The sequence below is a fragment of the Culex pipiens genome, chromosome 3, assembly GCF_016801865.2.
Source record: "Culex pipiens pallens isolate TS chromosome 3, TS_CPP_V2, whole genome shotgun sequence".
In the NCBI taxonomy this organism is placed as follows: Eukaryota; Metazoa; Arthropoda; class Insecta; order Diptera; family Culicidae; genus Culex; species Culex pipiens.
This window is the reverse complement of record NC_068939.1, coordinates 138,363,971-138,380,578: the sequence shown is the minus strand read 5'-3', so window position 1 is coordinate 138,380,578 and position 16,608 is coordinate 138,363,971. Positions and strand designations below refer to the sequence as shown.

General features: G+C 32.7%; 1 protein-coding gene across 24 annotated transcripts in view; it reads right to left on the bottom strand.

Moving 5' to 3' along the window:
* LOC120417323 (voltage-dependent calcium channel type A subunit alpha-1) overlaps positions 1–16,608 on the bottom strand; it is a 203,129-nt gene that overhangs the window by 20,512 nt on the left and 166,009 nt on the right. For 19 of the 24 annotated variants that reach the window (XM_052710684.1, XM_052710694.1, XM_052710693.1 and 16 more), the window contains 2 exons: positions 14,858–14,970; positions 7,712–7,875 (listed from right to left, as the gene is read on the bottom strand). In XM_052710684.1, coding sequence (XP_052566644.1) covers positions 7,712–7,875; positions 14,858–14,970 — 277 coding nt within the window. Of the gene's footprint in view, positions 1–7,711; positions 7,876–14,857; positions 14,971–16,608 lie in introns of those variants that run through there. The other 5 variants (XM_052710695.1, XM_052710686.1, XR_008212561.1 and 2 more) reach the window with 3 other exon arrangements.

The following is a 16,608-nucleotide window of genomic DNA, read 5'->3' as shown; positions in this document are numbered from 1 at the left end:
CGCCAGCTCCTGTTACATCCAATCAAGCTCATATTTGGGATTTGAGCTCAGTATGACCACCGGAACAAACCTCTGAATGCCCGCCAAAATGTACTTTTTGTTACATACTAATACATATACATAATCTATGCAAATTGCACATATTCTTATAAATTATCTAATTTGATTCCACTTTGTATAATCTAGACTTTATCAATTAGATCTCTAAGAACAATTTTCGGAACAAGTTCTCATAATAAAATATCAGTATTTGTTCGTTACTAGCTGAAATATGCGAATTTCGCTTAGTTACACAATAGGAAGCGTTAACTGAGACATTTTGAATGCTCATATTTATTTTTTTAAAGAAATTAAAAAAAATTGATATCAATTTCTTGTCTCAATAAAGCAATGCCGTTAAAAGTAACGATAATTGCGCATAATATAGTTTCATAATTTTCTTAACTTTTTGGCACATTTTTTTAAATATTCAAAAAAATAGTAATGAAAAACTCAATTTTATTTTATTTATTTCAATTTATTGTTCTTATAACCATTCAGTTCGCCTGAAAATTTCATATCAAAGTATAAATATTTCAAAAAATATTAGTTTCTGAAGCTTTCACAACTGGGATCTTGTTTATTCGTTGAGCAACAATAATTACGATATTATGAAATGAAAATTAACTATTATAATTCTGGTTAATTTTTTAAACAAAAATTGTTGTTATATCATTTGAAACTTAGGTATCCTGTTCTGCCAAGATCAAATTATGTTTTTTTACGGTTTTGTTTACCATGGCCAAATTGGATGAAAATTGAAAAAAATATCAATTGATGTCTCAGAGAGGGTTATTCAAAAAAAAAAATTGGTAAATTTGTTAAAAAGTGTTAACAGTTTAATATCAAGAAAAAAAACTTGAGCTAACAAGGGCGTAAGAGGTTTAATATGAACTGAACTACTTTTATTGCTATGAAAATTCTTTTAGACGAAATCATTTATTAAGCTGAATCATTAAAAAATCTACTTCGTATTATGTAGAAGGTGATTTTATGAAAATGATATTTCAAGTGAACAAGCTGATTTTTAAAGTGAATTCAATGCTTATCTATTTATTCATGAGCTCAAAGAAGTAAGATTTGTTCAAGAAAAAAGATTTGCCAACAAATCCATATTTTCTTCATTATTTTGTATTTCATTTTAACGTCGTCTCAATATTATTCTTTATCATATTCTCTCAAACTGTTCACAGAGCCATATTCAATAGCAATGTTATGGTTTTGAAGCATGAAGCCTTCAAAAGACTGGATTGGAAAAATATCACTGTAAAAAAAATACTAGTAAATTTAGAAATAGTCTATAAATTTAGAATATCAATATATTTTCTTGAAAATGTTTTTGCAAGCAGTTAAGGCATCAATTGACCCTCGCACTTAATTTGATTATTTAAGTTGCTATTTTATACAATTTTGTTGAAGAATATTAACCAGAACCAATATAAGAACAATTTTGGATAAATTTAAAATTTACCGTTTCCCGGGAATTTTGTAACCCTGGGAAATTGGACGCTTTAGGTAATACTAAATCGCATCCCCTCCCCCCCCCCCCTTGTGGACAATTGTCCATACAAAAAAAAACTTTTTTGTATGGATCGTGGACAATCACCATACCCTCCTAAAGTGACCACGTGGTTTATGGATGGTCCCGTTCAAGTCATTCAAGGCATGTTCATGACAAATTTGATAAATATGAATGTACGTGTTTCTATCAATTTCATGTGATTTTTCCATAGAAATATACGTTAAAATCGATAAAAAATATTCACTTTTATCTTAGATTTGTTCTCCGAAATTTACCGTGGATCTGGATACCCTGTTAATATATAATTCTGACTTCTGGATTGAATACGCGAGAGTCAGTTTTTATTATCAAAAAAATAAAATAACTTTTATTTCTGATAATGCGGAATCGACGTAACACCTTATAATCTAGCCCTCTTAAACCTTGCGGTTTCGGCAACGGATTCACAGGCGTGTATCGTTCTTTTTGCGACAAAACTTTTTTTAATTTCTAATAATATTGATTCAAAATCACAGAAAAAAAATATCAGCAGAAATCGTACCAAAAAATAAAATTTATGCAAAAGTAGTAATCTTTAATCCCAAAAATTAATCTTAAGTTATATAAGTACTACTTTGTTAAAATAGGTAAATTTACCATATTTTTTTTAAATTTTTAATTTAATCTACGCTTTGTTTAACCATCAAGAACCATGTGTATGTTTAGGTACTTTAGGATTTTGTTTTATTTTTAAGTTTAAAAATACGTTTCCACTATAAGCGCCTCACATATCAGTTAGTGACTGTCAGCGCCCTAAAAATCATGTATGCACTGTAGGCGCCCTCAGCCAAATGCGCATCTACCTAGCTCAAGCCCATCAAACACACCCCTGACGACAAGAATGAAACTACTTTCATATGAAGAGCGACAAAAATGCACCGTATTTACTTACTATTTTTTAGTGCGTCCATCCCGGGAATTCCCGGGATAAAATTCCCGGGATTTTCCCAAAACCGGGAATTCCCGAATCCCGGGATTTTTTTTATAATTTGTCCCGGGAATTCCCGAAATTAAAAAAAAAAACAAATTTTGGTCTGGAAATTCAGATTCGGTTGTGGAAATATATGAACAGTTGAATACCTCATAATCGATAACAATTTTAAAGCAATATAATTTGTATTTGGCATATATCAGCATTAATTTGGTTTATTAGGGAAAACTGTTAAAATTTTAGTTTACCGATCTTTAAATATTTCTTAATTGATTTTATATACTTTTAAAATATTGAGATAGCTACGTATATTTATGATTAAAAATTTGGAAAAAAAATCAAATCAAAATATTTTTCATCAAACACCGGCATGTGGGGCAAATCAGGACAAATGAAATGAATTAAGACAGGTATTTATCCTTTTTTGCATGATGTTTTGAATGACTATGGTTAAAACAGGAACAGAACAAAACAATTTCACAGAACACATTTATTGCTTTAAAACCTTTTTACCTATTCGGACTGTATTACTGGTTTTTTTCTAGTTGGCGGTAGTACTTATAAATAATTTGTAAAATATGTTTTTGCGCAAGTTTTTTTTTTGTGAAAGTTGAACTTTTAGTATAAGTATCAATAAGTATTTTTTTTGTTTTTTTTTTAGCGGTGAATTTATTTAACACATGGATGTTTATTCGGGATTGCAAAAAATGTTATTAGCAACTTGTTGTAAAACTTGTTTTTTCAGCACTTGTCGTATTTCTAGATTACCTTTTCAAAAGAATCAATGCGCCAAGAGTTTCCTATGTGCATATGACATTTTGAAAAAGTAATCGAGTTTTATTCGATAAATGTAAGACTCGTGCTGAAAAAATCTCCTTTTTGCCACTTTTTGCATAAACTTTTATTGTATAAAACATGAAATTAAAAACTTATCAAAAATTGTACATTGACTGGTTTCATTTTATTTGTTGTCGCCTTTTATTTTTAAGGAAATTTTTCAAGCTTTTGTGGTCAAGTCATATAAAAAAGAAAAATATAAGACTTATTTAATTTGAATCACATTGTAGTTCATTTAAAATCCAAAGCACAACAATGAACAAAAAAACTTATTTTAATTTCATTTAAGCTATTTAAAAACTGTCGTCCTTGTTTAGATTGAAGTGTAGATTATCACCAATAAATATTATCGAGCTAATTCTATGATTTTAAGCTTGAAAAACATTAAAAATATAATGAAAACATTGATTTTATTACAGTTTCAGAAATTTCCGGGATCCCGGGAATTCCCGGGATTCCAAAAATATTTTTCCCGTTTCCCGGGAAATTCAAAACCCGGGAAATTTGGACGCCCTACTATTTTTACAACCAGATTGTTGCAGGATCGGGCCGTAAGTTTGTAAATTTTGGAATAAGACAACTTCCTTGGCTTTTGAACAACACCATCACGGCTTTGTGAATATTTGAGTAAATTTTAATAAAAAGAAAGTGAATAATTTTCTATAGTTAATTTAAAACACAAATTAGGCATGTTTCCAAAAGGTTTCTATTTATTAACAATTTCTTTGAAAAAATGTTCAAAATGCTGTATTTTCAATTGGAATTCCCGGGATCCCGGGAAATTTTATAATCAGTCTTAAAATGTATGTTTTTATTATATTTTTTTTTTTTCAAGCATTAAATCATACATTTAGCTCGATACTAATAGTTTGTGATAAACTACACTTCAATTTAAAGAAGAACAGAAGTTTTCAAACAAATAGCTTATAATTAATTAAAAATGTTTTTTTTCGTGTTCTGCTTGGATTTAAAATTTACCGCAATTTTTAGTACAATGTGATTTTGATTATATAAGACTTCTATAAATAAATTACTTTTATTTTTATTTGTACATAACATGACTATAAAAGCTTCAAAAATTTCTTTGAAAATGTAAAAAAAAGAAGCAACAACAAATTAAATTATACAAGTAAAGTAGCACAATGTTGAGTAAATTTTAAATTTCATGTTTTATATAAACATATATTACAAATTATTTTTAAGTTACTACCGCCAACTAGGAAAAATCCGCACTACAGTCTGAATAGGTACTGGAGATTACAGAGCAATCAATTTGGAAATCTGTGTACTAATTGTTTTGTTCTGTTCCTGTTTTAACCGAAGTCAATCAAAACATTACGCAAAATAAATGCATCCATAGTGGTTTTAACTCGTTCCATTTGTCTTGATTTGTCCCAGATGCCGGTGTTAGATGGAAAATAATTTAATATGATTTTTTAAATATAATACTTAGTCTATTAAAAATATAGAAAATTTAATTGAAAATATTTGAAGCACTAGGCATTTTGCGGATTTGTAAACTAAAATTTTAACAATTTTTCCGAATAAGCTAAATTAATGCTGTTATATGCCGAATACAAATCTTAATGTTTTAAAATTCTTATCGATTACAAAGTATGAACTTTTTATCTATTTTCACAACCAAATTTGAATTTCCTGACCAAAATATGTTTCTTTTTTCAATTTCGGGAAATCCCGGGACAAAATATAAAAATTCCCGGGATTCGGGAATTCCCGGTTTAGGAAAAATTCCGGGAATTTTGTCCCGGGTATTCCCGGGATGGACGCACTACATAGAATAACAATCAATAAAAAAATATATTGATGTACTGGAAATGCAAAAAAGGAATTTATTTTATTTTAATTTTTATGAAAGAACATATTGTTTTCGAAACGTTGATAAAACTGATTGTTTGATAAGCGCGGGGGCATTTTATTGTAAAATTCACTTTAATAACAAATTTCCAAATTATTACCGTTCCACAAGTTTCACCGTTTATATGAAAGAAAATACATAACTGAATTTGTTAAAATTTTGACGGAAATTAAACATGCCGTCAAAAACCGTTTCTTTATTTACAGATATTAAATAAAAGTGATTCATTTACTTCTTATATAAAAAACTACAATCAACAATAACAATTCAGGCTGGATTCAGTGACTGTAAAATTGCAAAAAAATAAAAATTAGCATCAAGTAAGAAGAGGTTTGAAGTCTACAAGTCTACAAAACAATTAAAAATAATATTATTTATAAATTCATTTATTTTTGTTATAGACAAATCAAAACCAATTTCAAAAATCCTTTTTTTTTGGTTTTTAATAAAAGTTATTGTTTGCAATTGTAGCAATATGAGCAATGATTGTACTTAATTGAGTAATCTAACTGTTGCAACTTGAAAAAAATCTTTCTCTTCAAGATTGCTAATAAAGAAATAAACGAAATGATTTTTTATTCGTTTTGTAAATTGGGTTTTAGTCAATTCCACAAAACAAAACAAAAGAGAACAAAATAAGTGAAATAAATATTTTTGAAGTCCTAACAAGTTTGCTAACTGAGCTTTTTGTCGAATACTTGTTTTTTAGCTTGTTTATTTTTTTTTGTGTTGACCAAGTTCAGTATCCAGCTTGTGGAGCATGGTTTTGAACAATAGTACGATATTCTTTGGATTCAAAATACGTTCATTTTGATTTTATTGCTTACAGGTCACATACGCCTCATCAGAAAGTCAAACAGTATGAGATTGAGAAAGTAATGATGTCAATGCAAGTATACGCTTTTTCGCTTCACACACCGCTAGTCTGAATTTTGAGAATGATTAAAATTGTTTTGTGTTTGCAGTTCTAAAATATTTCACGAATTGTTCTAATATTTTCCAGAAATTGGTAAGTATTCCATAACCGCTAGAGATTCTTATTTTCCAAACCAATAAAACTACAGTAAACCTGAAAAGGAACTAAACTAAAGAAACCATTTTGGTTGGGTTGAATTAAAAAAACGCACACACACTTTCTTAGTTTTAGTTTATCAACGGGTTCAGCACAAAGGTCAACACTGCCCTAGGAGGACTCCTAAAAGGACTAATCAGCGCAGTCAGGAATCGAAATGGGTAGGACTACCGGGGGGGAAAACCAACCGTAAGCAACTCTAGGAGGAGCTAAAACTAACAGGAAAAAGTGGGTGGAAAACTACGTGAGGTTGAAACACAGACTGTGGTTGAAACTCCAACCGCTCTACAGTGTAAAAGCTACGCTACAGTGGTGGTGCTTGGCTGCTGCTCAGGTCAAGCTTACGGTGCTAAAAGTGTGGTGCTACAGTGGCATTCACTAGTGTGTGGTTTTAAATTAGGTGTTAACATTTTGCAGGATAGGTGTAAGTATTCACACGGAGAAGAGACTATTATTTCATCATTCTATACTGCAAATAATATTGATAAAAACGTAAATCTGTTTTAAGTTATTTGAAAAAAAGTTTCAAATATTCATATAAAATCAGTTATGAAGAAAAAAAATCTCTTATAAATTTCTTTTTAATTTACTAACTGTTTTATCACAAAACAAAATACATATTTTTTGAATAATTTGGTAAGGTCATGAAACGTTAACATTGCTAAAGTTTTAATTTTTTGAGAACTAATTGTTTTAATCCTTCAAAATGACTGGTCAACCAAGTGTGAAGTGAAATTTCTAAGTGATATCGGTGTAAGTGTGTGTTTGTGGTTTGCACTAGCTAGTAGTAAAAATAAAAGTGTCTTCTATACGTTTTTGTGGTCAACTAGCCTAGGTGGACTGCTATGAGGACAGTAATGTGTATAAACCTAGCTATTCTAGTATAGTATTTAAAAAATGTTCGATGTGTTTTATAATTAGTAGAAAAAGGAATTATTGAGGTTTTATACATTCAAGTAAAAATTCATATCCCTTGCACTGGTTCTGGCTTCGTCGCTGTGGTGTTGTTGTATCGTGAAATTTTTCCGTTGGATTAATTCGATGATTTGGAATTTAATTTTTGTTTCGAAAAAAGCAATCTACTACAAAAAATAAGAACTACTAAAGCACGTTTCACAGAGGAAAGATATCCAATAATTTCAAGATAAACTCAATGGCTTTGTTGATATTTCTAATAATGGCAGCAAAACTAAAATCGACGGCTTTGGACCGAATTCGAAGCAAACACAAATCATAATCAGATAACACCAATTTCTAAAAGTTTTCACCATCAGGATATTCGATTAAAATATATTGCACAACATCAACACCAACATCGAAAACCACGTTCTGCTTGGAGCTTAGCCAAACTGTGGTCGTTGGACTTGGACAGAGTATGAATTTTCCATGAAATACCTCGATTATGCCTGTGGGCGTAGCCGTAGTGATGCCTACCCCGTCTCTGGTCTTCCTTCTGGATTTCGACCACGTTCGAAACCGTGTCCGAAAAGCCGATATCGTGGTGCGGGGCGTGCTGCCGGCGGCGCGGGCTTGGCGTTCTCACCAGCGGGGACTCCCTTCTGTGGTTGGAATGGGAGTGGAGATAAAAATAGAGTCATATTTATGAATAATGTAAATATATATGTGGATATTAGCTTATTCAAAGAAATAAAGACCGATTAGGCTCAGTGTGCCACGCGGAAGAAACCCCCAGCAAAACCCTTTATTATATTGCAAAATTGCAATATTCACATTCTGATCATTGTTTTTTTTATATCAGAGATATTGTTAGAAAAAATAACAGTCCTTTCAATCATTTATATCCAAGGTTATTAACGGTTAGGCGAATATTTCTATGTTTCAACTGAAATGTTCTAGTAGTGATTGATTTCAAAATTTCATTTCATTTAGGAAGAGGGTGTAATACGCACACGAAACAAAATACACCCCCTGCTTTTCTCATTATTGGCTAAAAATTTTGGGGAAAAAATCATATAAATTGGAAGCTTAACATTGCAAAACAATGTAAAGTGAGAACATCGTAGTTTTACAAAAAGCTTAAGTTATTTGCAAAATAAAAAATGTTGTATTTTCATCTAGTTTTTACTGAACTGTTTTAAATTTTCTGTAAAAGCGTGGTCAGGGCAAATTGCACCACTGTGATACAATGTTGTGGTGAATACTGTCCCGCATGGAATGATTTTTTTTAATTTGTTGTTCTGGAACAATTATGTGGTTTTTTCAATATATTTTTCCACATAGATGACGTAGAAAAATAGTTTTTTAAGGACATCTTACAAAATGCTTACGAGCAATTCGAGCTCAAATCAAGAATTTTTCTGGAACTTTTGTACCCGACCTCCTTCGATTTAAATGAAACTTTTTAGAAATGTTATCCTAGGCCTATAAAAGCCATTTTTGTGTATATGGAGCCAATTGAACTAGAACTTGTAGGAAATTGGACGGGCTTTCTGAAAAAAATACACTGAAAGAAAAATACACGCCACTTCCATGAGATTTTTCAATTTTTAAGTTTAAATGTTAAATTTTAAGGTGATGTCACGATTTTTTTTTCGTTCAAAATTTATGAGGAAATAGCCTAAAATGTTACAAAAAGATTCACGAAAAATGCAGGATTGTGTGTGTCTCTTAAAAAAAAACTACTAATATCATTAACTAAAACCAGTGTGGGTATTTATCGCGCTCTCGCGAGAAAAATTTCTCTCTCTCGAGTTCTCGCCGCGAGTCTCGAGCTGCCGAGAGAAACTCACCGATTTCCCGTGCTCTCCTCCGTTCGCGAACGGGCTTTCTCGCGAGCCAGAATTGCCCGTTCGCGAGAAGTTGAACGTGTCAGAAACGAAAAAAAAAACAACACAACGATTGAAGTTACACCTCTATACCATCGCCTGGTTCGTATTCAGAAGCCAAATAAACAAATTGCTAGCTTTGGACGAACGGCTAGCACGAGGCGCTCGCGAGCGCTCGCGGCGAGAGCGAGAACGCGAACGAAAATGCGAGCGCGAGCGAGAAGAGAAAAGTAATACAAGTTCTCTTCCTCGCTCGCGAGTGAGAAATGCTTTCCTTCTTCTCGCTCGAATTCCAACACTGGTTCAAACCATTTTTAGCAGTTTTCTTATTAATTTGCAAAATTTTGAAGTTAAGCTGAAAAAAAGTGACTATATAATAAATTATAATGTGATACCGTCATCAGGGGTGACATTGGGTCTGGGGGGAGAGTTTGGGTCATACAAAAATGGAGAAATTTTTATGACCCAATGTCACCCCTGATGACGGTACTTCTACATAATAGTAAGCAAACAATTTTAGAAAAGAGGATTTAATTTAATTGTGTACATTTCGAATTAATATTATACAATCATAAAAAACATAGCGTGACGTCACAGTCTCGCTAACCCCTCCTCCCCCCTTCGTCACATCTTGTCACAGCTACGGTATCCCCCCCTCCCCCCCTAAGAGCGTACGTACTTTATGGATGACGCCTTATGAGCAATGTAATTAAGGTCAAATCTGTAAGCCCATCCAATTCAAATGCTTTCAAAGACAAACTTATAGAAAATTGGACGAGCTTTTCGGTAAAAATATTTTCGAGACTGAAAAGTTAAGTCTGTCATTCAGAAATTGCAAAAAACCCATCAAAAAAACAATTTTTTCAACATTTTTATTTTTAAAACCGCTGTATCTTCACAAGGATTGGACATAGGACACTGATTAATATGGAGACTTTATGTTAAATTGTCTGGGGAATCGAATCCCACTATCGGTTTTTGAAAATTTAAGTTTTAGTAAATGATTTTTGTATTTTTTTTAGGAGAGACACACCATCCTGCATTTTTCGTGAGTCTTTTTGTAACATGTTAGGCTATTTCCTCAAAAATTTTGAACGAAAAAAAAATCATGACATCACCTTCAAATTTAACTTTTAAACTTAAAAATTTAAAAATCTCATGGAAGTGGTGTGTATTTTTCTTTCAGTGTATTTTTTTTCAGAAAGCCCGTGCAATTTCCTACAAGTTTGTCTTTGACCACTTTTTGATACGATGCAACGGCTTTGAGTTACAGTAATTTTAAAATTACAAAATACAAAAATATTTAAATTACTTACGCCTTTCTCAAATGTCATTTTCGAGTTCAATTGGCTTTATATACACAAAAATAGCTTATATAGGCCTATGATAACATGTCTAAAAAGTTTCATTTAAATCGGAGGGGGTCGGGTACAAAAGTACCAGAAAAAATCCTGATTAGAGCTGGAATTGCTCTTACGTAGAAATGCTGTTTTGGTTAAAGAATAACAGTTTTCTTGTAGATGGTGCATATTACCCCCTCTTTACTTATTTATTTCGTGGTCTTAACATTATTTCTATACAGTTACGATCATTAGCTGAGATATAGACCACCATAAATTTAAAGTTGAGAACAAAATTTGCTTATAGATCGATCAAAAAAAATCGTGCAAAAAAAATTTAAAAAGCTAAGTTTACCTTTTTATAGATACACAAACAATTAAATGACAGCAATCAAAATTTGATCTGATATCCAACATTGCAAATTTTGGTAACCGATCCACTATTTGAAAAATAATAAAAAAAAAATGTTTTTGCATATTTTTTTAAAATCCTGTTTTCAAATTTTGTTCAAAAGTTTTCATTACAATTTAAATTGTTAGAAACCAACATATACGAAAGCAGTGGACAAATTGCAAAAAAAAAACAACCCAGAAGCTAATTTATGAACTGTTTAGTTAATTTTTTCCAATATTAATAAAAAACTAAATTCGGCACACTCTAGAAAAATCAAATTTTGCCCACATTGCTCAAAGGTTGGACAACACTTGTTTAAAAGAAAGTGAACGGTATTTTCGAATTTTTAATCAATCTTCAACTGGATATTCTAGCTATATTCAGTTTCTTAATTCAAATTTTTTAGTATTTTTGCCTTTCTTACTAAAGAAAGGTATATGGCTGGACGTCATTTCCATCTTCGTAAATATTACGATTTAGCATGACTTTCCATCGGAAAAATCATCAAAAAATCACTCTGCATCGATTTTCGACGCTCTATCGATTCATCTTGACAGAACTCGTCAATCTCCAACCCTCGAATTTTGAGAAAATAAATTCCGTGGAGGTCGAGTGATGTTCGTGTGGTAAAATTTTACCCAATTTAGTGTCGCGTTGTTCTCAGCTCCCCTATATCCGATTTTGATTCTTCTGAATGCAGATGAAAGCTAGTGCGCTGAACCTGGGCGAGTTGCCACTAAAATTTCGAAATATCAATCTGGTTTTGGATGTGATAAGACTTTCCAACGAATAACACATTCTCCAAATAAAAATATGGTCAATTTTCATCGAGATTCATAATTGGGTTCTGGAGTTAGAGCCGTTTGATTAACCTACCATAAGAAAAAAAAAACCCTAAAAAAAGGTAAAAGCCCACCTGGTGACCTTCGCCAACATTTTTCGTTTCTAATTTTATCCGAAATTTCTTTCTACATTCATAGTACAGACCATGAGTGAGCCTCTGAAACAAATTCGACATCGATCGGCAATCCCGATCAATTTTTAGAACGATTTACTTTTTGCCTTTCTTACTAAAGAAAGGTATAGGTTTTACTTTAAGCCAGGACGTCATTTCCATCTTCGTAAATATGTCGATTCAGCATGAATTTTAATCGGAAAAATCGTCAAAAAATCACACTGCATCGATTTTCGACGCTTCGTCTCGTTTTGTAGTAGCTTGTCTACCGACGTGTCCTTCAACATTTAAGATATCGTAGCTTTTCGGGTTTTTTTTGCCCTGTCCGTTTTTGCATAACTGTCCAATGTTTATGCAAAAACTTTTGTGACATAGGACATTCATCCGGCTACAATCAATTTGTTTTCCGTGTGCTCCTAAAATCGCTAAAAGTAGGCTTCATTTTTTCGTGATTTTGTAAGTTTATTTAACAGAGTTCATTGGATTCCAATTGGAGCTTTCTAAGCTTTTCATCGTTAATATCGTTTTCAAAGTTTTCAATGCTGGCGACGCCAATGGCTTTCTACCTAAGGTACTCGTAATCAAGGGTCCTGATTGCTCAAAATCAACCACTCCATTCGCGAGCACAAATAGCAGGCGACGCGATACTGCCCTGATGAATTCCTACCGTTTGTCACATTCACACCATTCGCTCTCGAACACTCTCTCTTCTACTCTCCTTCTCTCTCAGATCGGCTCAGTCTCCGAACGGCTCCGGCAGCCCGGTCGTCTCCGATCACTCTTAACTGAAAACATTTTTTCTCTGATGCAATGCGTTATACTCATTGATTTGGGTTGCTTAAAATCAATGTAATCAATTAAATTTTGCATTTATTTTGATTTCATAACATTATAAACACCATTCAAAGAAATTTCCACCAAGAAAAAAATAAATTGATGGCAAACTGAGGGCATGGAGACAAAAGGATTGCCGCGCTGGCATTTTGTGAGAATGGCTCTTCGCTGAGAATGGTAGTGTGTGAGTGTCGTCGAGCGACGGAGTAGGCAAATATTTTCACGATGTATTTGTTCGCTGAGTTAACAATTCGGGCCACTCGCTGGCTGCTTGCGAGTATCATTCGCTCATGAATGCTAGCGGGTTGGAATAGGCGACGAATGGATAGGCGATGAGTGAGTGGTTTCTGTTCATTGAACCGAAAATCAGGACCCTTGCGTCATAATTGAGTGTGAAGTGGTGCGGTTGTAAAAATAGCTATCACCGAACTGACGAGCCGACGCGTGTCTTGGTGCGCCGGTACGATAAACCAAAATACCAACACACAAATGGGCTCGTACCTAAGCTAGAAAACCAAAACCGTGGTGTGCGTTGTCACTGGCACATGGGAAGCTTGCTATGCTCGCGTTTGTCATAAACGCTTGTTTGATTAAGAATATGTACGATTGAAAATATTCTTTAGTTGAAAATTGCGTTTTTAATTTCTTTTGGAAAACATATCATAATTATAATACTTTGCTTTCATCATAAGACTTTCTTTAGTGCTGACGTTATTATAGACAATGTCGATGTTATGAATTGAAAGAAGTTCCACCATTGTTATATTCTTTAGTAAGAAAGGCTCTATCTCACCCCAGGAGGGATTAAATCGGGGTTTTTTTTTAACCAGCAGAACTAAAGTTTATGTTAACATGAATTGTTTTAAACTTATTTTTAAATCGGTTTACTGCCCATGTTCGCATAAATGTCCCATATGCAAAAACAGCAAGCTGAGAAAAACGCATTTGAAGTTTGTCCCATACATAAGGCTACGTGTTAAGTTTTCGCGAAAAACTGGATTTCCTCCTGATTTCTAGAACAAAGTACTGGATGTTTTGGGCTCTTTGAAAGAGCACACAATTTTGAACAAAACTGCATCAATAACTCGAAATCGATTAAAAATGCATATGAGACATTTATGCGATCAGGGACTGCTTAGATAGCAATAAAAAATATATTTGTATGTACGAAATTCAATAATTTAATGTAAAATTATTTTTTAGAGCGACTTTACCTAAAATTTACATAAAATAAATAAAATGTTAATAAAACTTGCTGAACAATTAATTTGAAAAAAATCGATATCGCAAAAATCATAGTAATTCAGGTGATAATCCATATTACAAAAATAATTCAGTTTGCACACATTATAAATAAAATTTTCCATAAAAACTTAGAATATAAAAGTTACCCAGGAATTGAAATGATAACTTTTTATAGCAGCTTATTTTAAAGGCACAATTGGATAGATTTTTGAGTGAGCTGATCATGCAAAAGTGACCGCAAAACCTATGGGTTTTTAATGCGCAAGGTTTTTTTCGAACTTTCCTTTGGAAAAAGTACATGAAAATTGTATGGCCTATCTCAGTTCATGTTTCAAAATAGTAGATTATGAAACAAATTGCAAAAAGAAGATTTTTTCAGCACGAGTCGTACATGTATGGAATGGTATTTTAAGTCAAATGTTGAGTCAATCCATTGTTCAAATCAACACTACATTGAAAAGTATTACTTTTCGAAATAAGTGCTGAAAAGTGTTTACTTATCACCAAGAAAAACAGTGATGAAATATTCAACAAAGCGATCATTTGAGTGCTGAAAAGTTCAACTGGCTTCTCCTGAAGCTAACTCATTTGATACTAATGAATTTTAAGTAGGTTTACTGATAATTTTGTTCGTTGATACATAATTCTGCTAAAAAATCAGGATAATTCGATTACTATATTAGAAAATCTGAACACTTTCGTTGAATTTTCAAAAAGGTCTTTTGAAAATTAAAAAAACTGCAAAATTTGCAATAATTGAAGTTTATTTCACAGTGTTTTGTTATAAAATACTGGAAACATCATGGGAAAACAGATTTTCACATACCGTTAACTGAGGCGAATCGGGACAACAGCCTGAATAGGGACAGCAGTTTTTAGAGCACTTGATTTTCATAATAAATTTCCAAAAACCCCATGTGTCCCGTTCCGCCTCGGTTGACGATAATTTGTATTATGTGCAAAATTTGTACTGTTCCCGAAACTTACCTCAAACTCGGCGACCGCCGGTGACCGTTGTGGTACGCGTGCCCCGGATGAAGATGACCGTCCGCACCGGTTAGCGATTCCAGCGACGGCTGCCGGGAAACGTCCTGCAACTCCTGTTGTGGTTTTCAAAAGGAAGGGGAAAATACAAAACGAAAAACGGGAAGACAAGGATTTTTAAACGTTAAAAAAGTGCTACACGAGCTGAGATGAATTTTGGATTGTTATTTTTTTTCACAAATTCGTGGGTCGTTTGGGACTTTTATTTTCTCGGGTTAACAATTTAACCTAAGGAACAAGGACTACTTTCACTACAGATAAATCATCGCTAGGAATCTAGAATCTTTTTTTGTTTTTTCCAACTCTCCCGGCTTGGTTCGGTTCTTCGTGGAAGAAACCTTCTGGTTTCTATGCTGCATACTGAGTTGAACTACATGAAACATTGTTATTTCAATTGTACGGTCAACTGTTACCGTTCAACTTTGATCAATTTGGTGTGTTTGGTTGGATTGTCCTATATTTAGTTCAAGAGTGAAATGTTTGCAGACTAAACTGAACTGCCATGAAGTAGTTACGTATGATAGCGTGAGAGTGTAGTTTCGATAGTGTTAGTGTAGTTCTCAGGTGTATAAGTGCAGTAAACTGTGTACGGCTAGGTAGGAACAAAGTTTGAACATTCATTCAGAGATGCAATCGAATCGGGCATGCAAAATTGCTAGGAGGTTATTTCTACATTAAAATGTTCTATAGCACGCATTAGTGAGAAGTAAAAAAAAACCAAGCAATATTTTGCAGTAAATCTGACTAATTTAAACAAAAAAGAGGAATAATAAAACCATTAAACTTGAGAATCATGCAAAATTATGAAAATAGTCAAAAAAGCTACACATCTAATTTTGAGAAGATCAAAAATAACTATACAGCTGAGCGGATGAAGCCGTTTTTGAGGTTAGATTTCGTTGTTTATTACTTACCACTACTCGATATATCAAGCTAAATGTCTATTCTATTTCTTTTGGGAAAAAGGTAGGTATCGGGAACTAAACCTTTCTAATCTACCCTGTTAATCACGAGAAATTTGAAGTAAATAACTTTGCTGGCGTCTCGCTTAGGGTTGTCCTATTTTTGAAAACTAAGTGTAAGCTCAAGCTAAACGCTTAACCAAATGGTATGTTTGAATTATTTTTTTTATTTTAACAGAGCGAGCCAAGTTAATCCTCAAAAATCTACTGATCTCTTCAAAAAGTTTAATATCAATAATTTAAAGTATTTTGTAGTCTGAACCGCTATTAAGTTTAGTCAATTAATCAACTGGTGAAAATTTGAAAATACAGTCACTGTATATTGGTCATGATTTTTTTTAATTCAGACCAAATATTGAATTTTTTAAATATGACACTTTTTATATTAGGAACAAATTCTCAAAAAAAAAAATATCATATCATTGGTTTCAATAATAAAAATTGAGGTTATTATATCTCAAACGTATCAACAACACTTAAAATGTTATGAAACTCCTAAGGTCGTTGCAAATATTTTTTTAGGTTTATGTCCCTTGACTCTTATCAAAGTCGAGAGGGGGGGGGGACAAATTCAAAAAGTTAAAAAAATAAAAATTACTGGCCATGGTTTCAACATTTGATTCAAAAAAGTGTTTTAAAATGCATGTCCAGTTGTTTTGCAATCATAAGTCTCCAAAATTTCTAAGTGTTGACGAAAATTTTATTTTTGCAAGAGAAAATAGTTTTTGCGGT